The sequence below is a fragment of the Camelina sativa genome, chromosome 17 (genome assembly GCF_000633955.1).
Source record: "Camelina sativa cultivar DH55 chromosome 17, Cs, whole genome shotgun sequence".
NCBI classification, from domain to species: Eukaryota; Viridiplantae; Streptophyta; class Magnoliopsida; order Brassicales; family Brassicaceae; genus Camelina; species Camelina sativa.
The window spans coordinates 30,847,872-30,870,192 of record NC_025701.1 but is presented as its reverse complement, the minus strand read 5'-3'; the positions used below and the strand labels follow the sequence as shown (position 1 = coordinate 30,870,192).

Sequence of the window (22,321 nt, the reverse complement as noted above, 5' to 3'; positions counted from 1 at the left end):
CTCGACACCACAAGTGGTCAGGTTGTTTTGGTTTGTTCTCTAATTTTTGTGCGGTTTAGCGTGGTTTGGAAAAACCCTAAACCTTTTATGTCATTAGAGAACACCACTCTCGGTTTAGGGGTTCCTCTCCCAGCCGTTTTCTGTCCTTTAAAGATAAGGAGGGAGTTGTTGTTGTCTCTCTTGGAAGGATGGACAAAGGAGATAGATTGGGGTTGGACATGAGAAGGAAAGAGGCTGAGATTTGTTACTGAGGCGTGGAGGAGGGAAGGAAATCACCATTGGTTATGTGGTGTTATTCCTTGCCCAAATTTGTCCCTAATCCATGGTTAGTAGATGGTATGGTGCTCATCTAGGGGATTGGGATGATTGATATGGATTTGTGATAGGTAAGATGGATTGGGAGAATCCATGTGTTGTTTTCTATTTTTGTTGTCTCTATGAATGCGTAGTTTATGTGTTTAATTGTTGGGGAAAGAGTATTGGTTTTGAAATTATGTTTTGCTGGCCGAGAGGCGCTTGAAATCGACTTTGGCTCGTGTTTCAGGTGTGGTGTCGTTCGACAGCATTGGTCGTGTCAACCAACACCACTATGCTTTCGAACATCGACCAACACCCATAGACAGCTGCATGGACTGGTTCAGGATAGCCACTTTGGGGCAACATTTGGAGGGTGAAATGGAATCCGATTGAGCTGAAATTTGGTGGGGAGCTTCATGGTGCTATAGGCTCCATATCCAATTGTGAGTTTGTGAAATGAATGGTTGGTTTATGATTTAACCAGGGGTTTGTATTGCGGTCTGGATGATACTAGGATTTTTGTATGTCTTAGCAGGTTCAATTAACCTTATGTGTTGTAGTACTTAAGGTGTCAATCTAAATGGGATGTTGCTAACAATCAAAATGCAATCAAGCAATCTCAAGTCAAGCCAATTCAAAGAGAGTGTTTGTCTAACAATCCTAGAATGGTCAAAATGCAAAACAAAAATGAGTCACAGAACTAGAAACGAGAATGCATGACAAGAAGCGAAAATGAATAAAAACAGAAACGAGTCTAAGCATGAACTAAAAAGCAAGAAACGAAACAGTCTTAGGAATGCAATAGAAATCAGAAAGAAAGAAGTCTTAAGGATGGGAGTAATTGATGTCGGTGGAGTATCCTAGTCTATAGAGTGTTTAACATATCACAAGCAAACCATCCCTAAACAATGAACATCACTTCTTAGCTAATCCAATCTCTTGACAGAAGCTACTCAAACTCAAACACTTCCATACCTAGCTCTCGCTAGAGAAACATGTTCAAGCATGGCATGAAAAACAAGTTCATCCACGCCAACAAACTTCCTAGACAACTAATCTCTTAGGCTAGAAATGTAAGTCTCTGGCACTAGTTGGTCAGACATTTCATCGAACACTTTTTGGGTGCGAAAATGTCTAAAACCTAGTTCCAATTGATCAGAGAGAAACAAGTATTTCTAACTCAAGTCCAGAAGGGAATCATATAAATCAAAGCTTAAACACTCTACATCCTAAGATCCTCCACCTAATATATACCATCCTTAAGAACTACCACACTACTCAGATCCGAAAATCATCATCAAGGATGCAAACCCAGAAAACATTGAAATAAGCATTCTTAGATAGATTAAAAAGTGAAAAACAACTTTGTAGAAGAAATCAAATGAAAATACTGAATCAACTCAAAGGTGTCGGATTACAAGTCTCAGAACGTTTTTGGTAGCTAGGTAAACCTTTAGGAAAAGAAACAGTAAGAGAATAAAAGATGTCTCAAACCAAGACTTAACAAAATGTATTTATAGTAAAAAAATGTAAATCCCTAAAACTTAAAACGACAAGGTGAAGAGTCGGTTTGGAAATCTCCTGAAGCGTGTAAGACAGAACGTTTTCCTCACATGTGCGAACGAGTCGGTGTGCGTCCAGTGGCTCGATCCAGATGGCTCGAGTGAGGTCGAGTGATGCATGGTAGGCTGGCTCGAGCAAGGTCGACTGGTTGGAGTGGAGGGGTGTTGGCTCGATTCAGAGTGGTGTTGGCTCGAACCAGAGTGGTGTTGACTCGATCCAGAGTGGTTTTGGCTCGAGCTGGGTGTATATGCATCCACTAAAACAATGATAACTCTTGAACCACAGTTCCGATTGGCTTGAAATAAACGGCGTTGGAAAGATGACTCAATTCCCTACAACTTTGATGAATACGTCGAAAGCTAAATCCCACTCGAGTGGAACAGCTCGAACGGGGTGTTGGAGAGTGGCTCGAACGGCGGGTCGGAGAGTGGCTCTAACGGCGGGTCGGAGAGTTGCTCTAACGGCGGGTCGGAGAGTGGCTCGAACGGCGGGTCAGAGAGTGGCTTGAACGGCGGGTTGGATAGTGGCTTGAACGGTGGGTCGGTGAGTGGCTCGAACAGCGGGTTGGAGAATGGCTCAAAAGGCAGGTTGGAGAGTGGCTCAAACGGCGGGTCAGAGAGTAATGCGTTTCCAACGTCCCCTAAATACCTGAAATACTCCGCAATGCACAATGTATGCAAGGATGATGCAAGAACTACCTAGACTTGCAAAATATATAGAAAAGACTAGAAAATGATGCAAGACAACGAGTCATCCTAACTAAATGCATGATAAATATATGCTAAGGAGAGACAAAATATAGACATATCACTGGCATAAACAGTTTTGTGGTAAGCTTGGGGTGTCGAGCGGCACCACGGTGGTGTCGATCGACACCAGCATGTTGTTGTATGTTGGGTCATAGGAGAATTGTCAAAATTAGGGTTTTCCGAGGGAGGGTCGACAGAGATGATGTTGAGGGTGTCGGTGTCGACCGATATTGGGAGGGTATCGTTCGACACCATGTGTGTTGGATTGTTAGTGGTGCGGAACTTGTTGTATTAGCTTGGTTTCTGGTAAGAGTTGTTGGGAATGCTTAAACAGTTTTTTGTAAGTGTAATAGGTGAACTGTAGTTGTGATTAAGGGACTGCAGAATGGCCAGTGTGGGTTGAAGCGGATCGTTAGTATGGTGAAGTTCGTGGCTGGAGCGGAATGAAGTATTTCAGCCCATCTCTCTTGTTACTTGGTCGCTTAAGGGTAGTTGGTTGTGCGACTAATTACCAAGATGAGGTGGTGTTCGGGGTAAGTGAATTAAGTAAAGCTTGTTCCTGGAAGTGGAGACAAGTTGTTTGTTCGGTCGGATGTCGAAGGAGTTTGATGCGAAATTGTCAAACTCTACGAATCTAAAATACTCATGGAGCTGAAGTACTTTTTTATGATTGTGTTTTGTGGATGCGGAGTTTGGGTTAGTTGGGCCTATCCTATTTTTTGATGTTTTTGTAAGGTTGATTTATATGTCAGTTGTTTCGTCAGAATTATGGGGTTTCGTTGAAATTGTTTCTCATGTGTCTAATGCGAGGATTGGTAATCCGGATGCAGTCATTTTAATAGATATCGAAAATATTCCAGAAACTGGGAACCGACCAATCTTCGTGTACGAATGATCAATCTCACTTACGTAAAGCTGAAACCAGAGTGCATAAAATCAGAAGAGCGATCGTTCCCGTTTGGACCGGTCGATCTACATGCAGAAGTGACGTCTTCTAGTAATTTTCGTGTAGTGAGTTCTTGGACAAAGAATGTCCCGGCCTGGAGTTTGAGTTTACTTACTCTCTCTTTAAATTTGAAGTCCGTAACTTCTTTCTATTAATAGAAACTTGATATTATTACCCAAACGAAAACAAATTACATAATTTTTGTTCACAGACATATTTCTTGTTGTCCGAGTTGTTTTTTTCTGTTTCTTATTTTTTAACTCATTTTTTATGTGTTTTCTTAACTCATTTTTTCCGTGTTTTTTTTTAACTCATTTTTTCTGTGTTTCTTTTTCATGAATTGATACTGTAATTGCCCTTACGATCCGTAACTTTGTCCTTCTACTTTTTTTTTCTTTTTAACCTTATAACATAGAGATATTTCAATTGATGCGCACGCGCCCACACTTTTTTTTTTTCTTTTTAACCTTATAACATAGAGATATTTCAATTGATGCGCACGCGCCCACACACACACATGTATTATTATTCTTCATACATGATCCATTCAAAGGAAAGCAAAAATTGTGTCACTTGTAGTGCCATGAATTGTTATGTGCTCAGATCCACTGAGGCTTTAGCGGCTTATATGGCTCGAAAAAAGATCTTTGTTATATATTTCTATGCGTTCTCAAATTTTCAACAGAAAGAAGAAGGCTTAAAATCAAATCTAGGTAGCTAAAAATTTAGGAGGGCTCTCTGGTTTGTGTACGCATGATGACAACTCTGAATCCTTCAATTTCTATCGTGCGCACCTCGTTGTTGTGTTTGTCTTTGTTATGTTCTGTGGGGAAAACAGAGATTTCATCATTATTATTATTTTTGTTGAGTGATCCAGCCACTCAATAATACCCTCTAATAAGCATGCATTTTGTTGTTGTGGTCCACTTTTCTTCCACATGATTTGTACGAATTTACGGGTTAACTCCTAACCGACGAAAGGTGAAAATTCAGATATTTTCTACATATGATACATAGCTCTTTAATAATGAGAAATAACATCGCGGATCCGGGAAATGATGGCCTCTGTTACAACCTCACCTTCGAAACCACCGAACACAGACTTGTGTTGTTGTATGGAAAAGAGAACAACAGTAGTTTAAAAAAGTAGAACAGAGAAGTAGAATAGAGAATAACAGAGAGTAAAAAAGAAAGATACAGAGCTTTAACGAATTTATGTATCGAATGAGTACCCTACGTCTCGGCTTGACGGAACAAGCGATTCACTAGTATTTTCTTGTTCTGTTACATCACGTACAAAGAGTCCTTATATAGAGACTACCCCAAGATTTGAACTTATCTCTGTCTTTTTACCTATCCAACTCTGATTCTAACTTGTCACAATAACAAACTCTCCTCAAACCACAAGTGTTGTCTGTCACATATCCGATCAACACCCCTGTTACTTGTAAATTCATCGGTGAATCCATAACCGGCGAGAGTTGAAATTGGTTCTCTTGTAAACTACATATTGTAGCTAATCATAGCTTTTAAATGACATAGAATTAAATTCTTAAATTAGGCATGGTGATGGCATCTACAATTATGGAAGTGTAATTAAAGCCGCATAATAATACACTAACACACAGAATTTACTACACTTGACCCACACAGTACTAAATCTTTTTACAATTATTAATTTAGACTTAAGTCACTGTGGGTTTAAAATCATAATCATTAACCTTCCCAAGTACTTGTTGAAGATGATGAGTGATATCCTCCGGCCAGTGAGGTTCGAGCTGTGGTCGGTCCGGTAGAACCCACCGTCCGTCGCTGCTCTTGACCATCCCTTTGTTCTCGTCTTGTCTCCAACAAGGCGGCACGTGGTACTCACTTCTCAAGAAATCACAACTCTTATTCACCAAAGCAATGTCTCTATTTGTCGCCGAACAAAACATAGTCTCTGCTTCTTTTTTTCCGTGATATCCATCCACCAAATGAAGCAAAGCTTCTAAGTTATGTGCACAACCCAAATCCTTAGTCTGTTTCAGAAATGGGCTTTTCTTGTGGTCCAAGGCAAGTTCGACGCCTACATGCGCGTAGCTCCATGGGAATGATGTTTTTTCTTCTACATACTTCTGAAAGTGAAACTTCTCGTTTGCGAATATACCTGGAACAGAAGGTACCTTGTCGTGTATATTAACGACTCTCAGAACCTTAACCCCTAGTTCGTCACATCGTTCCTTGAACCTCAAGTTACCAACTCGAGGTCCTGAGAAGGAGAATACAGTAATTGGAACTTTATTATTGTTCTCCGGTAAATAATTCAAGTTAAGCTCCGCGATATCATAAGCACTGACCAAGGCAAGAGATGCACCGAGGCTGTGCCCTGTCACGGTGATGCTTATCTCATGACCTTCTTCTCCGGTACCGTAGTACTCGAGAAGCCGTTTGACTTCGGCCAGAACCTGTTCCCGAGCCGAAAACGAAGAGAATTTGCAAGAAACTTCTTTCTTGGTGTACAAGTCATAAAAACCTAGTTCAATCTTGATCAATGGGTCGTCACCGAAGTTAGCTGAACAAAGAATATCTTTTAAGTCATAAATCCATTCGAGATAAGTGACCGTGCCTCTCCAAGCGATGACTATGTCACGTCTCCCAAGTCGACTTACCTCTTCTTCGTCCGTAGCTACAGCTACATAACCCATCCAGTTCGCGTGTTGGCTCCAAATGGAGCTGAGTTTGGATTTCTGGAAGAAGTTTGGGAGGTTAATGTTGGATGTTGCGTAGAGGTAACGTGTTATAGTGTAGCCTTTGTGGAGATGTAAGTCAAGGTTTGAAAAGAAATCAGAAGGATGGTATTTGCAAGAGCCACAATATTTAGAGTGAGGATCAAAGTCGAATGAGTCATAGCAAGCTTGAGCAAATTCGCCATAACGTATGATCTCTCTTCGAAGATGATTGTTCATTGGATGTAGTAGTCCTTCCCAATTATTGCAACCTTGAACTTCTCTCCAAATATCTCGAAGACCAACTTCTTCCTCTTCTTCTTCCTTTTCTTCTCGTTTCTCGTCTAACACATGGGTTTGTTTCTTTGGCAGCTTCTCTTGAGTCGTTGAAGAGCTTGTGCTTGTACATGAAGACAAGAAAATGATGGAAGAAGTCTTGAACTTTGTTGTCAATATTAGGGTTTGAGCTTGGGTTTTGAAGATGTTGTTAGGGGAAGAAGCGAAGAATCTAGGGTTATTGATAGTTATTGGTGATGATGGAGCAGCCATTTAGATTTGTTGCTTGAGAGTTACAACTACTAGAGAGCGCAAGTGAGAGTTTATATATGTATATGATCGTTTCAATCAATTAAATTTGGTTTTGGCTTTTTTGGTGGATGATCATGATTTGGTTGGGTTACAAAAGATTGATGATGAATTTGGTATGAGTGTCTCTCCTTATTGTTGTGTATTTAATGGGGTCGGTGAAGAAGAGAGAGACGTGCAACTAATGGAGCTTTCTTTCTTCTCCTTTATAATGGAGCTCTATATTCAGTCTTCTACAAAATGGCCACACATCGTGCAACACGTGTATGTATATGTGTATTGAATATGTAATAGATCCACTCAAGAAACGAAGAAGTCATCCACTTTGTTTTGAGATTTCGGATACTTCCATGTCAAATGATTCTTTTTTTTTCTCATTTTTTTTTCTAATCAAGTGTTGTAGAGTCTAAAAGGGAAAAATATAACTACTCTTATGGTTGGGATTTAAAGCTTTAAATTAATTAGCTAGTACAAATGATGAGTTGGAGAATGTAATGATATTTCTTTTCTCAAGGTACAAAAGTTTATTTTGGGATCGTGGAAGGGAATAATTAGAAGAATAGTGCTAACTTTCTATGCAATGATAGTCAACTTATCCTTTCTTATGCAATGATAGTCAAATTAGAAGAATAGTGCTAACTTCGTGGATATCACATGTATATAGAGAGGCAAACCATCTTGTTGATGGAGTAGTCTCTTATACTTTTATTTTACCGTTGGATTTCCATTTGTTAGAATCCAGTCCAAATATTGTGGATTGTATTGTTGGTGAGGATGTTCGAGGAACTGCATTCCCAAAACAACTACGTTTGTAATTTTTTTTAGTCTTTGAATAAAATACAACGAGACAAGTCTCTTTGTTCCCCACAAAAAAAAATGATAGTCAATCAAATTATCAGTAGTTGATATTGTTGTTTCTTTTGTTCATACTTTTTTAAAGAAGCAAAAAAATTACTTTTTTCTTCTAAAATAACATATTTTACCATAGTTTGACCTCAGACTCAAACACGCTGAGAGCGCTATGTATATAATTTTTTTAATTAAAATGTATTATATTAATTTATAATGGGTCTTCCTAAATGGGCTAGGCCTTAGATTAAATATAAGAGATCCAACAGATACAAAAAGAAAGAAACGACGTCGAAGAGCCTTCGCCGGAAAGGAGGATCGGATCCTGCTGAAACGACCTGAGACAGCTGCTCGAACTGTAGCGCTGGTGGTTGCAAGATCGGCGGCGTTGCGGCGGATTCACCAGATCGAATCCCTTGACGGAAGCAACCCAGATCCGTCAGGTCTCCTTCTCCGATGAACCCACCTGACCTGCTACAAATCTTCCGACCAGTTCAGACAATCGATAACAGGCTTTGCGAAGTCAAGTCTCGTTCCTAGCAACCTGCTCACTCAGATCGAACATCCCCCTTCTAGCTCCAGCGACCACCGCTTCCTTCAGATAACAACTCTTCAATCCGGTCCGGTGGAAGCAAGAATCGTGGCGGTTTGCAGACGGTGGTGGTTCAATTCACCATCCACATCTCGAAAACCCACAAGAGCCTAGAAGCTGCCAAACTCCATCGTTAACCACTGTGACAACGCAACTCATCACTCCTGACTACCAGCCGACTTCCACCGCAAACCGCAGCTTCAATTGGACGGCTGAACCTCGGGAAAACTCCACCGTGAGCCACCGCGACTTGATCAGGAGCTTTCCAAACCGCCAAAAAGACGCCATAGTTGCATCAACTGGGAGACCAAACCACACCTCTGTTGCCGGAGAAGAGATCTACCCACCTCTGTCTTCCTCTTGCAGATCCAAAGCCTGCAAATTAAGTGCCGCCCTCCTTACCTGACAAACAACCCAAACCACCAGGCAAAGCACCACCTCGGCTGGAGTGAGAAGAAACCTCACTGCTCATCTAAAGCCAACGAACCGCCGAAGAAGAAGATCGACAGACAAAGAAACCACACCCGATCCGCTAGATCTGGTACTGGATTTGATGTCGTCCTCAAGCATCATCTCCAGACTTTCACCAGCGGTCACCACCATCAGAATCTTCGCTTCACGCGCCGAGCAGATTCATCGGAACCACCATCCCGAGAGACCAGACCAAGACGGAGGACCACCTTACCGATGAGAAGAGCGATGCCAGGAAGAAGAGAGAAAGCTAAAAGAAGAAAGAAAGCCCTCTCCGACGCCGGAAAGGCACACCGAAAAGACGAAAACCCTAGATCTGAAAGTTTATTTTTTAGAGAGAAAGGAGAGAGAAGAGAGAGAGAGTTTTGTTTTTACCCTAACGCCATAAATTTTAATTTACTTTTTCAATAGCCATGAATTTTAATTTACTCTTTCAATAGAAGGCTAATGTCAAGGTTACATGTGGATTCCATTGTTTTGTTCAAATATGTACCTTCCTATGTAATCCGATGACCAATGTGGCGATGTCCAAATGAGACGAGGGTCAGATGCTTCATTCGAAGAGTTTCATCTTTAATTTCATACAATCCTTTTTTGTTTTGTTGCGTTATTTTTACTCAAGACACACTTGGAGAATTGTCTTCTCATAGGGATGGATGATGCATATAATTAGTCCACAACTTTGAAATATTTCTTACGTTTAAAACAAAATTACAACTAAGTAGATGGCCTAATCGATGTGTATCAATCAAAATTTAATTTCTCTCATATTTTTCTACGTATTTATAAACTATTTAGTACTTCCTTTTTTCCTTTGATTTGATGGCTTAAAGGAAAGATTCAATGTTGTCATACTACATGTTTTAGCATATGTTATCATGGCTTGAATTTTCAAAATCAAATACAAAAAAAATAATCCTTATTTTTTGCTGGTTATCAATATAATAAAATAAGGATGTGTTGATTTCCTTGCGTGACACATCAGCTTCAACAATGAAGCTGGTGTTGACACTTCAATTAAAATTAATAGTAAAAATATTTAAATTAATACAACTAAAATTTCTAAACCAATAAAAAAACTATTTGCCACTAGGCATATCAATTAGGTCCATAGCCCGTAGGCACGTACGGCTCGGTCCAGCTTTGAAAAACACCTAACTCAGACTTAAATATATGTCCAGAAAAATCGGACCTTTTGGACTCAGTCCGTTCAGGCTTTAGAGTTTTAGGGCTTAGCCCGATCGGGATCGGACCAGCCCGAAAAGCTCTTATACAAACATAATTGTACTTTTTTGTTAACATTTTTGTTTGATTGCAATATTTGATTGTAAATAAAGTTTAAACCTTTAATCTTAGTTTTCATATTTACCTAATAACCTTACTTTATATTTTTAAAATTGTTATCCGTGATATTTTTATATGAATTATATATATTTTTCTTTGGTTAAATTATAAATTTTTTTTGGTTTTAAATTTTTTTATTTTAGATTAAGTTGGTTTTAGTGAATATAGATGAGTTACTTAAATTTTGATTGATTTGTTTTATATTGCACCTTTAAACATTGCTTTTTAAGACATGTTATAAACTAACTTATAAGTTTGAATTTTTGATCCGTAAGATAAGACCAAAAAAGCCCGAAAAATCCTATAGCCCTGTTAGAGCCGAGCCGGGCTTTGAAATATAGGCTCGAAAATATTTTGGGCCAGGCCAAGAAGGGATCAAATATATACAGGTTATGCGGATTTCGGACCAGACCAGGTCAAGCAAGCCCGATTGACACCCCTATGTGCCACATCACGTTGCTTTCACTTCATAAACCCTTGCCGACATAAAAAAAAAACACGAAGACTCGAATTGTTTGTTCGTTTCCTTCACACTAACTGCTCTTGAATTCAGTTATAGAGAAAAAACAAAAGAACCGTCACAAAGTTTTGCCTTCGACGAAACAAACATAAAGAGAAGAAAACATACGACTCGTGTGGCACGAGACATGGAAGAAACATAGGTCATTTTAAAAGAGGCAAAGCAATCTCACCAAATTCACCTTTGATTAATTCAAACAAGAATTTCATCAAATCTACAGGTCCTGAAATCAAATTCTCCGGTTATCGAGAACTCTTTGGAAGAAGAAGCGAGCTTAAAAATTATGATAGAGAAAAATTTGAAAAGATAGAATAGAGAGAGAGAGAGAGAGAGAGAGAGAGAGAGAGAGAGAGAGAGAGAGAGAGAGAGAGAGAGAGAGAGAGAGAGAGAGAGAGAGAGAGAGAGAGAGAGAGAGAGAGAGAGAGAGAGAGAGAGAGAGAGAGAGAGAGAGAGAGAGAGAGAGAGAGAGAGAGAGAGAGAGAGAGAGAGAGAGAGAGAGAGAGAGAGAGAGAGAGAGAGAGAGAGAGAGAGAGAGAGAGAGAGAGAGAGAGAGAGAGAGAGAGAGAGAGAGAGAGAGAGAGAGAGAGAGAGAGAGAGAGAGAGAGAGAGAGAGAGAGAGAGAGAGAGAGAGAGAGAGAGAGAGAGAGAGAGAGAGAGAGAGAGAGAGAGAGAGAGAGAGAGAGAGAGAGAGAGAGAGAGAGAGAGAGAGAGAGAGAGAGACATAGGGATATCAATTTCTCAGGTAAGCCCTTTCCTAACCACACAATTGTCGTCTGATATACAAAAGATTAAAAAATTCACAAAAGAGCAACTTGGACATGGGAAAATTCATTAATTTCTTTTAGAATCGCAGGTCTAATTAAGGTAAAGGTGCCGTTTTTATTCAAGCTTTTAGGGTTGCTTCAAAAAAAACTATTAGTGGTTGTGTAAATTGATTCACCTCTTCTTTGTTGACTTAGGTCTTGAATGAAGATGATATTGAGCACATTGCTGCTTTGGACCAGAACGTTTTCTTTTTTCAAGGTTTAGTACAATACATGTTACTTACTACTACTTCTAGAACTCTATAAGTACCTGTTTTGGCAACAAGTTTATGAAAAGTACCCATATTGATAATTTTCTCATTTATCAATCTCTATATACTTATATAAGCAATGTTGTTAGAAGTTTAACCCTACTATCATGTGATATATTAAAAAAATACAATTGCATTTTAATTAATTGAATAACTAACAAAATAAAATCTTATATTAGTTTATAAAATAATAAAACAATATTGTCAAAATTATTTAACAGATTTCATTTATTGTTTCAAAAATCTTAGGAAACAATAACAAACTATTTAGAAGAATTATAAAACTTAACTATATTTATAAAATTAAATATTTGCATCACTAAATTTTTTAATGATGACATATTTATTTTAAAACTAAGATACAACATTGCTTAGATTTTAAAAATAAAAACAAGATATATCTAATTTATTAAATATTTTTTTGCACTGTACATCGATGCGTGACATCTTTAAAATCAAAGAAATCACAAATATTAGATTTTATTCAATATAATATATATCTAATATCAATACAGGTTTTATTTTATTTTATGGGTTTTACTAAATGCATATAATTCATGGATTTGAATAATATATCATGTACTGGGTTAAAAATCAAAGTATGAAATTAAGTAAATTAAATATAAAAGATTATAAAATATATAGAGTAAATCAAATAAAAATTTTACTATTATTTTATAACTAACAGATTACAGTAAAGTTTACGCAAACATTGTAAACCTAGACTATCAAATAAAACTATCTAGTATAACATGAAATTCTTAATGAAAATGAGAACTTAAACATTACAAGCCCAACCTAGACTATCTTATTTTAGCAAAACCATATAGATCTTAACCACTAAATGAACAAGACACTATATATAAGTGCAACAAATAAGAGATTTAGACATAAAAAATTATAGGGATTACAGTTTTGAAAGCATCAAAATCATGAAAGTTTCATTTAGTGCAGCTATCTTTACTTGGTTCTGAAGTTGTATATTCAAATATATTTTGCAACTTATCTTTATGTAATCCTTTTGGGACAAAAGTTTCTTTTGGGTTTAGGCAGTCCATTACTTTGGTGATTGATGTAGAGTTGATATATCGTGTGACTACAAGAGACCCAAACTTCAATAAAATTAGATTATATGTTAGCTTTATAACCCTACTCCATATAACGCATCTATATACTTATTTAAACAACTCTTTAAACAAATAACCCTACTCCATATAAAATATTACATAAAATGCCACTGTTTTCTAATACAAAATATAATAACAGAATCTTAATATTAATTTGTTGTAACCTGAAAATGATTATCCAAAAAAATAGTAATTATTAATTTATTAGATTACAAGAAATCATTAATAAAATAATTTCGAAATTATTTAATAAATAATAATAAAATTATTTCAAAATTATGTAACAAAATAATTAAACATATTCTATTTATTGTTTCAGAAATCTTAGGAAATAATAACAAACTATTTAGAAAATTATAAAACTTAAATTTATTTATAAAACTAAGATGAAATATTTACATATATAAATCATTTAATAATAACAAATATATATTAAAATTAGGATACAACATTGTTTATATTTTTAAAATATATCTATATACTTATTTAAGCTATGTTGCTAAAAATTTAACCAGTTCTGATGTGACAATGTGACATATTACGAAAATGCTATTATATTTTAATTATTCTAATAACTAACAAAAGAAAAGTTTAGATTTGTTTACAAAATAATAAAACTCTATTTATTGTTTCATAAATCTTAGAAAATAATAACAAACTATTTAATTGGCTAAATGTTTATACACAATATTCACTATATAAACAATACTAAGTGTATCTATACTATTAAAAGGGAAGCATTATTTACAAGGCAAAATGAAACTTGAGAATATATGACATAAAATGACCCTGAATAAATTAAAAAGCATATAAGATAAGAAGGACATTGAAGTAATTTTGGCCGTGAAAAAGCGCGGATCCTTCTCTGACCGGGGTTTAATTAATTCGGATTATGTATAATGTGTCTGGAGTGAGATTAATTAATAGTATAAACAAACAAAGTCTTTTCACAATAAAAGCTCGAAATTTGAATTAGTGGTTACACGAGTGGCCCAAATCCAATAACCCGTTATCAAGATGCGTAATAAATACAATGGTCCAATAAATCGAAATCTTTCCTAACAGAACATAATTCTCTAAATAAGAAATATTAACTATTACTATAATTACTAAGATATTGTATACCTTAAAAAAACGAATCTATACTATTAAAAGGGAAGCATTTTTAATAAGTTGACATAGATTAAGAGATTATTACATGAAATGTCATTTAAAACAGAATAAGGATATATATAACTCAGAGCCAAACATATACAATTAATAGAAGAACTGTATAAGGTAAACATGTATCCAAACAGACCTATAATTAGTAGCACAAAAAGGGAAACAAGTAAACAACATTTACGACATACAAAAATAATTAGCATTCAAACAAGTAAACAACAATAATTAGCATTCAAACAAGTAAACAACAATAATTAGCATTCAAACAAGTAAATAACAATAATTAGCATTCAAAAATTCCATAATCCGAATCTTAACAGTTACGAATTTAAATATCAACCATATTTGAATTGTTTAGGATATGAGTCATTAGGATCAAATTCAAAATCTTTAGAAATATATATCTACTTACCAAATGTGCACACAATATTAATTACTATCACCTAAATTATAGACATTTTCAATTCAAAAAATCGTAAATACAGGAACAAAAAAATAATTTTGTTATGAAAATATATGGTATCAATTGCATTTATCCTATTAATGGAATCGCTGACCTCCACTATAAATATAACCATCGTTAGACAAAGAGCTTTGTACCCGATCCTACTTGAAATATCTAATTTTGTATATCAAAATGGCTACCAACGATGGCAGATCCAAATTATGATGTCAAGCTTTTTCAAACCAGTGGGGATATGTCGTTTTATCAGATAAAATAATAAAAAAATCATCAATTATAAACAATGGTTTGAATTTATAAAGTATTTAGTATGCATACTTCTTTTCTAAGTCTTTTTTTAATATGAAACTAATTTATGTTGAATTCTATTTTTTTACAGAGTTCAAAAATTCATGTTTAACTCAAAAAAAATATATGTGTGGCGTTTTTGTTCTATTTTGAACTACTCTTTTAAGGTTTTTATGCTTTTAGTATTCTAATATTTTTCATCCTTGAGAAGGGTTATCATTTATATCATTGTTGACAAAATCCTAACCATTTAACAACCAAATGTGTTGTTTTGTTTATGAAATTATATCTTAAGACTATCATAACTATGAAAAATAGTAGTATCTTTAATTAAGATTTGAAATTTTAAATTGATATTTTCATTTTATATATTATTAATGATACATAAAGATACCAATATAGATACTTGGAGGTACTTCCTACCAAACAAAATACGTGAAAATGCCAATATATAAATGATTTTAATATTTTTTTGTCACGCATGGTTTTAATATTTTTTTCAGACATGATTTTAATATTTATATGTATATATATGTTTGCATGCGGTAAAAAGAACAAATGTTGTTACTACATATGGTGTCAAGGAGAAAAAAACATGTAAGGTGAAACGTGAAGGAGTATTGACAAAGGACTAATTATCAATAATATAATTCTGAAGTGATTGATTCTACTTAATATAATTGTATAGTAGATTTGTGCAACCATCCACACATATAGCATAGGTATATATGTGTATATATGTGCGGTATAAAAAATCAAAATGTTTATTAATATATTTTACAAAATTATTTTTAAATTGTAAATTCACTTTTTGTTTATTTTCATTTAATTTGTGTTATTTAAATTGTGGCAATCAAACAAAACATATTTTAGAGTATTGGTTAGAATTGCATATCCAAACTTATACGAAACCAATAACCTACAATAAAATTTTGGAAATGTAATTATCAATTTTACATAACATATAGAAATCAATTTTAATTCGATTGCATAAATATAGAACTAAACATACCAAGTTTTTTTTTGGGGCAAAAAGAAGCTATCTTACCAACTAAAACGAAAGAACCTATCATACCAACATAATTACCGTAACTGTGTTAGTGCATAAGGATAAGTTTTGTTAATAAATACTAATGAATAAATATCAAATTTAAAGAGGAATAGTTTCACTTCTTTTCACACATGAATATATAAAATTTTGGGTAACAGGCTACAATTCTTTTTTTTAATAGCTATATTTTATTCTCAAAATCTAACTTGAGTACGAGCAATTTGGAATGAAATAAATTTGAGTATTTTTGAATATCTTACTGAGTTTTAGTCTATCAAAACATAAAATAATCTCTTATGAAATCTCTTAAGACATATTTTATAGATAATTTTTTTTATTGAAATACATGTTACCCACGGGTTTTGCAAATTCAACACGGCGAATACAAACATTGCTCATGTGGTTTTTGGGTGGCAAGTAAAAAAATAGCAAAACTATTACAAAGTAAGTCTATCAATGTGGGTTTGTCACGCTATACAATTTAGGTCATCAAGTTTAGGAATTTTAATCATTATGGCAGATTTTATCCAATTTGATAGATAATGAGAAATATAAAGAAAAATTGTATAATGTCCACTAATTTGTAAAAATTAAATATCCAAACAAAAAGTACATGAAGTATGAATATCCCATCCAAATCTTCTACCTATTTCTTTATATGTTAGACTAAAATATACAATCTCAAATGGATAAAGTATTTTTAAAATCACAGTTATGAAATAGAATAAACATGACATATATGGGACGTGACGGTTTTTCTGTCAAGATATAAACATTCTATATTCGTCTTACTCTTTTTAATTGTAGTTGTTTATACTTCTCGTCTAAAAAATCAAAACATATATGATCATTATTTTCGTCTAAAAAAACAATAACATATCAAATGCTATACTGATAAGAGTTTAGATTATAAATGTTACTAATATTCGTTAAAAATATGTTTATAAACATTATCCCGCACATACGTAAATATTGCAAACATGATAATAATCTTAATTTTTTGAAATCAACCCGCACGTACGTGCGGGTCCGAATCTAGTACCAATAATAATGGAAAGCAAATATACATTTATGTCTTCATACTCACTCACGCAAATTAAGTCTTTAATAATTATGTAAAATCAAAAATTAGCAAAATTTCGTATATCACTACTGTTAAAAAAGGGAAACTACCCTTATGTCTCAGTCACACAAATTAAGGCAATTCTAAATATGAAATAATAACAAATTAACAAAATTATCGGATGCAATGTTTCCAAAACTAACAAGAAAATATTACACCAAATAACTCCTACTTACCATTCTTATTTGCTCATTTACTCGCAAATTAATTGGAAACTGTACAACTATATATAATTCGTTCGGCGAATACAAGATATCATAAAACAATATCAACGATAACCACTTCATACAGAAATGGCTGCAAGTAATGGAATCACGAGTCTTGCTAACATAAAACTTTCAAGACGAGTTGGAAGATCCAAGTGCGGATCGTTCATTCGTGGAGACAATATACGATTTAAACTGGGAAAACCTTAGCAATGATCTTATCAGATGTTGAGGTGAGATTCTATTCATTTACTCTATCCACTTATATTTGTTAAACCCATATATGATTACGTGACTAATAATATATTATTTGCTGACTATAGGGAACTCTAATCCATGCCACTGTTAAAAAAAAATCATGTTAACAAGTTCCACAAAATGATAGTTGCTGGAGAGTGGAGGTTTCTGGAGAATTTTCAGCTGACTAAGTCTATGGAGAAGTATAGGACAACAAAACATGCTTTCAAGATGTCCTTTACTAACACCACAATCATAAGCCGAGACTGATTGGTATTTGGACCTGTAGAGCTTTGAAAGCATAACTGCTGAAGATGGTCTCAATGAAAACATCTTAATCCGTATGTTAGTTTCAGAAAAGTTTGTAAATAATTATTTCGATATATATCACTATATGAATTTAATTCTTTTACACATGTAGATGTGGTTGGCCAAGTCGTGATCATTGGTGTGAGGAAAACAAGTGATAACAATGGAAAGGTTTCTAAGAGATTAGAGGTGGAGCTACGGGACACAAGGTAAGGGGGAAATTATTTATAACAAAACCTATATATTGATATATAAAGAAGTATATTACAAGATTTTGGTTTAAATCCGCAGTGATAATCGGGTAATCTGTATATTATGGGATAGATTTGCTGATACCATGTAGGCTGCGGGTGAGAACATTGACATTATAAAAGATAACGTTATAAAAGATTTTGTCTCTTACAGTCGGACTGTCACCAGAATTTGTTTCGATTTTCTTTCTGTGAGTTTGTATGGGAAAATTAAAATGCTTCTCGATTACTTTGTTTTATTGGGCATTAGAAAGAGATTTTGTTTTGGGCTAAATCGAGCCCAACACATAATTGTTAACCCGTAACTTTTATGTAGGAGTTAAAAAATATAATAAATATAAATTATAGGATTTGTAGTGTAATTAATCTATTATATGTATCTTAATCTTTTCCCCAAAAATAAAAAATTGTATCTTAATCCTATGCTCTATAAAATTCTACACTAACTTGGAGAATACTCGAGAGTACATTATGCATGTAGTTTTCGAGTTCGAGTCGCTATAAAATAGTTTAAATTGATACAAGCCGACTATTTAAATAGTATAGTTGATGGAGAAAGTTATGATTTTCCTCAAACGAACAAACTATATTACATTCACAACAAATTTTCTATACTACACTCACAACACATTTTCTACTCTCCTTTATTCTCTATAGACAAATAATAAACTTTGTCTAAATAACTATAAAGAATAGCAATTCTTTTTTTAAAAGATAAACAACTTTGGTATAAAGCAATAATAATAATAATACTGAAAATAGTATAAAAAAAAAAGAAAACTGAGTTTTTGTAAAGATTCCCGCACGTACGTGCGGGTCCAGATCTAGTAATATTGATAGTATACATATGTGCCTTGTCTACCCTAGTACGCATTTGCTATGGCTTTATCTTTAAGGACTGGATTGTCCGAATTTCTCATGGTTATAGAGAGGCTAATCGTCTGGCGGATGGATTGGCTAACTATACCTTCTCTCAGCTCCTTGGTATTACAAATTTGTAAATTTGGTATATTAAGATCTCTAAACACGATCACATCAATTTGTAATACCAAATCACGGGTCAATACATGTTTTATTGGATTTTTTTGGCTTTGCCGAACGTATAATTAACGAATTTGATATTGCACCAAACCAAAATAGTATTACCAACTACGGGTCGAAATCAGAGTATGACCTTAAGTAAATTAAGTATATAATTTTATAAAATGTATATAATTAATAAATTTTCTACTATTATTTTGTAACAAACAAATCTAAATTTACATAAATATTTTCTCACGCTGGTAACATTATTCTACAAAATATTAACGTGTATTTATGAGTCGGGTAATAAAACGGGTAATGAGACGGGTAACAAGACGCTCAAAAATTAAATTAATATCCGATACTCATGGATAATATAATTATTATATCCTTCACTCGACCTTAAAGCTGCGGATACCTTTTTCGGGACGGATACAAACCAAAAAACGGGTCCAATACGGGTATCGGTAGTAGTTTCTAGGCCTACCTATTAGTAGTTTAATATTAATCAAAATTCACTATATAGTACTATATTATATAACATGTAAATGAATAATACAACATAAACATAATATTAACAAATAACAAAATAAAATAAAAATTTCTTTTGTGCTATCAGCGCGGATTATTATCTAGTTTTTATTTGAAATCGCATATCTTTTATTCCATTTTGATGCTCGTACAAAAAATTTATATTCTAATCATAACGTATGCGTAATATTGTACTTAAATGGTTAAATTTCTTTTCATATTTATTTGTTTTTAAATATACAGTATGTCATTTTCATATAATACATTTTCCATTCCACCTATTCACTCTAAATATATAAAAATATATATTATTTTTTATTTAAATAAGTATGTTAACGTGGAAAAAGAGAACAAATGAGTTAGGTCATATATAAACAAAATAATATTTCGTGGAAACAAAAACAAATTTAAATATAATTTTGAGGGGAAAGGTTGACTTGTTCTTCCCCCGCTCTTCGCTGCGCTTGCACTCTCTCACTCTTTCTTCATCTCAAACCCAAATCTTCTTCGCTTCTCCTCTTACACCAAACCGTGCTTTCGCAACCCTCAGGTTTGTCTCGATCTCAGATCACCCTAAAGTCAGAACCTTTACGGTTTTATCTATAGATTAATCAAAGATCTAATCGTCAAAGTTTTAGCTTTCAAGAATCGTAATTGTATTGTGATCTTTAGGTTTCGTTAGATTCTAAAATTTCGTGCTTTATGTAATCTTTATCAATCTTCAGGACTCTTATTGTAATCATGGAGCGGTTAACATCTCCTCCTCGTCTAATGATAGTCTCAGATCTTGATGAAACAATGGTAAAAAAACGCCACTAACGACTCTGTTCTGCTCTAAATCTTGATTCTTTGATTGCTAGATTGATTGATGTGTAACATGTTTTTGGTTTTGAATTCTGCAGGTTGATCATCATAACGATCCTGAGAATCTATCGTTACTGAGGTTCAATTCATTGTGGGAAGACGCTTATCGCCACGACTCTCTTCTTGTTTTCTCAACGGGAAGAGCACCAACAATGTACAAGAAACTGAGAAAACAGAGACCTCTGTTAACACCTGATGTTATCATTACATCTGTAGGAACTGAGATTGCTTATGGTAACTCCATGGTTCGTGATGATGAATGGATCGAAATCTTGAACAAGAAATGGGACCGAGGAATTGTCCAAGAAGAAACCAGCAAGTTCCCTGAGTTAACTCTTCAGGTACTCTATATATATGATCTCACCATATACGTGATGTTACTTACTTGTCCATATAGTGACCAGAGAGTGTGATCATTGGATGCAGAGTGAAACTGAACAGAGGCCACACAAGCTTAGCTTTCATATTGATAAGAGTAAGGTTCAGGCAGTGACTAAAGAGCTATCTCAGCGGTTGGAGAAACGTGGTGTAAGATATCTTACAGAACTTTGCCTGATCTCTTGTTGTCTTTGTTTGTTGCTTTATACAACTTGTTTGTGTCATTTTCAGTTGGATATCAAAATAATCTTCAGTGGAGGAAACGCTTTCGATGTTTTACCACAAGGTGGAGGAAAAGGACAAGCTCTTGCTTATCTGCTAAAGAAGCTCAAGGCTGAAGGAAAGCTCCCTATTAACACTCTTGCTTGTGGGGACTCTGGAAACGATACTGAACTATTCACCATTCCCAATGTTTATGGTGTCATGGCTGGTTTTACGTGCGGTGTAATCTTCTGTTTTTGCGCAATTGAGTTTCCATGTTTTATGGTCTTCTCTTTGTTTTTTTTTCATAGGTAAGCAATGCTCAAGAAGAGTTGTTGGAGTGGTACGCTGAAAACGCGAAAGACAATACAAACATAATCCATGCGTCTGAGAGGTGTGCTGGTGGGATTATAGAAGCCATAGGTCACTTTAAGGTCGGTCCAAATCTTTCTCCGAGAGATGTTTCTGATTTCTTAGAATGTAAGATGGATAATGTGAACCCGGGTCATGAGGTTGTCAAGTTTTTCTTGTTCTACGAGAGATGGAGACGAGGTGAAGTTGAGAACTGTGAGACATACACAGCAAGCCTCAAAGCTTCATGTGTGAGTATATTAACCTTTATTCTCTCTTTATATATCTGTATCGATGGAAGAGACTTTATTAATGATTGTTTTATCCTTTGTCAAACCACTTCAGCATCCTGCTGGTGTCTTTGTTCATCCATCTGGTGCTGAAAGATCTCTCAGAGACACCATTGATGAGCTTGGCAAGTACTATGGAGACAAAAAAGGGAAGAAGTTTCGGGTTTGGACAGATCAGGTCTTAGCAACAGACACAATGCCAGGGACGTGGATAGTAAAGCTTGATAAGTGGGAGCAGACTGGTAGTTAAAAAGAAGCTTTAATATGTTACACTGACACACATACATGCCATATTAGTATCTTCCCTAATCGTTGAATATTCGAATTGTGGATACTGCAGGGGATGAGAGGAAATGCTGCACAACAACTGTCAAATTCACCTCAAAGGTAAGAGATGATTAAGAGGGCATCATACACTACTGGTATGAAGTTGTAGGTTCTGTTTCTTGAGGATTGAAACTGATATTAAATTTTTCAGGATGGAGAAGGCTTTGTGTGGGAACATGTGCAGCAAATATGGTCGGAAGAAACAGAGATAAAGGATGATAGCAACTGGATCATCTGAATCTTTTTTTTGGGATATTCCATTAAAACATTGCAACAAACAAAGATATCTTCTTTTTTGGTAAGGTTAGTTGATTGTATCTAATTAAATAAGTTATGTGTGTCTCTTGATATATAATACGGAGTATAAGAGAATTCGGAGTTTATTTAAGGATTTTTATTATACGTTATATTTATATCCAAAAATACACTAACTACGTA

At 34.7% G+C, this 22,321-nt stretch overlaps 2 protein-coding genes across 2 annotated transcripts; one reads left to right on the top strand and one right to left on the bottom strand.

Annotated features, from left to right (window-relative positions):
• On the bottom strand, window positions 5,079-7,007 carry LOC104758453 (phospholipase A1-Igamma3, chloroplastic). The gene has a single exon (XM_010481324.2). The coding sequence runs from the start codon at window positions 6,810-6,812 to the stop codon at window positions 5,241-5,243; it is 1,572 nt and encodes a 523-aa protein (XP_010479626.1). The 5' UTR covers window positions 6,813-7,007; the 3' UTR covers window positions 5,079-5,240.
• On the top strand, window positions 19,905-22,254 carry LOC104758452 (probable sucrose-phosphatase 1). Its single transcript, XM_010481323.1, has 9 exons — window positions 19,905-20,022; window positions 20,198-20,273; window positions 20,375-20,677; window positions 20,763-20,864; window positions 20,946-21,140; window positions 21,227-21,517; window positions 21,612-21,798; window positions 21,897-21,943; window positions 22,035-22,254. The coding sequence occupies exons 2-9, from the start codon at window positions 20,214-20,216 to the stop codon at window positions 22,119-22,121; spliced, it is 1,272 nt and encodes a 423-aa protein (XP_010479625.1). The 5' UTR covers window positions 19,905-20,022; window positions 20,198-20,213; the 3' UTR covers window positions 22,122-22,254.

Coding starts and splice junctions, on each gene's coding strand:
- LOC104758453 (XM_010481324.2), bottom strand. CDS start 6,812: ATGGCTGCTCCATCATCACCAATAACTATCAATAACCCTAGATTCTTC.
- LOC104758452 (XM_010481323.1), top strand. CDS start 20,214: ATGGAGCGGTTAACATCTCCTCCTCGTCTAATGATAGTCTCAGATCTT. Junction 20,678..20,762: donor TCCCTGAGTTAACTCTTCAG/GTACTCTATATA, acceptor CATTGGATGCAG/AGTGAAACTGAACAGAGGCC. Junction 21,141..21,226: donor CCAATGTTTATGGTGTCATG/GCTGGTTTTACG, acceptor TTTTTTTCATAG/GTAAGCAATGCTCAAGAAGA.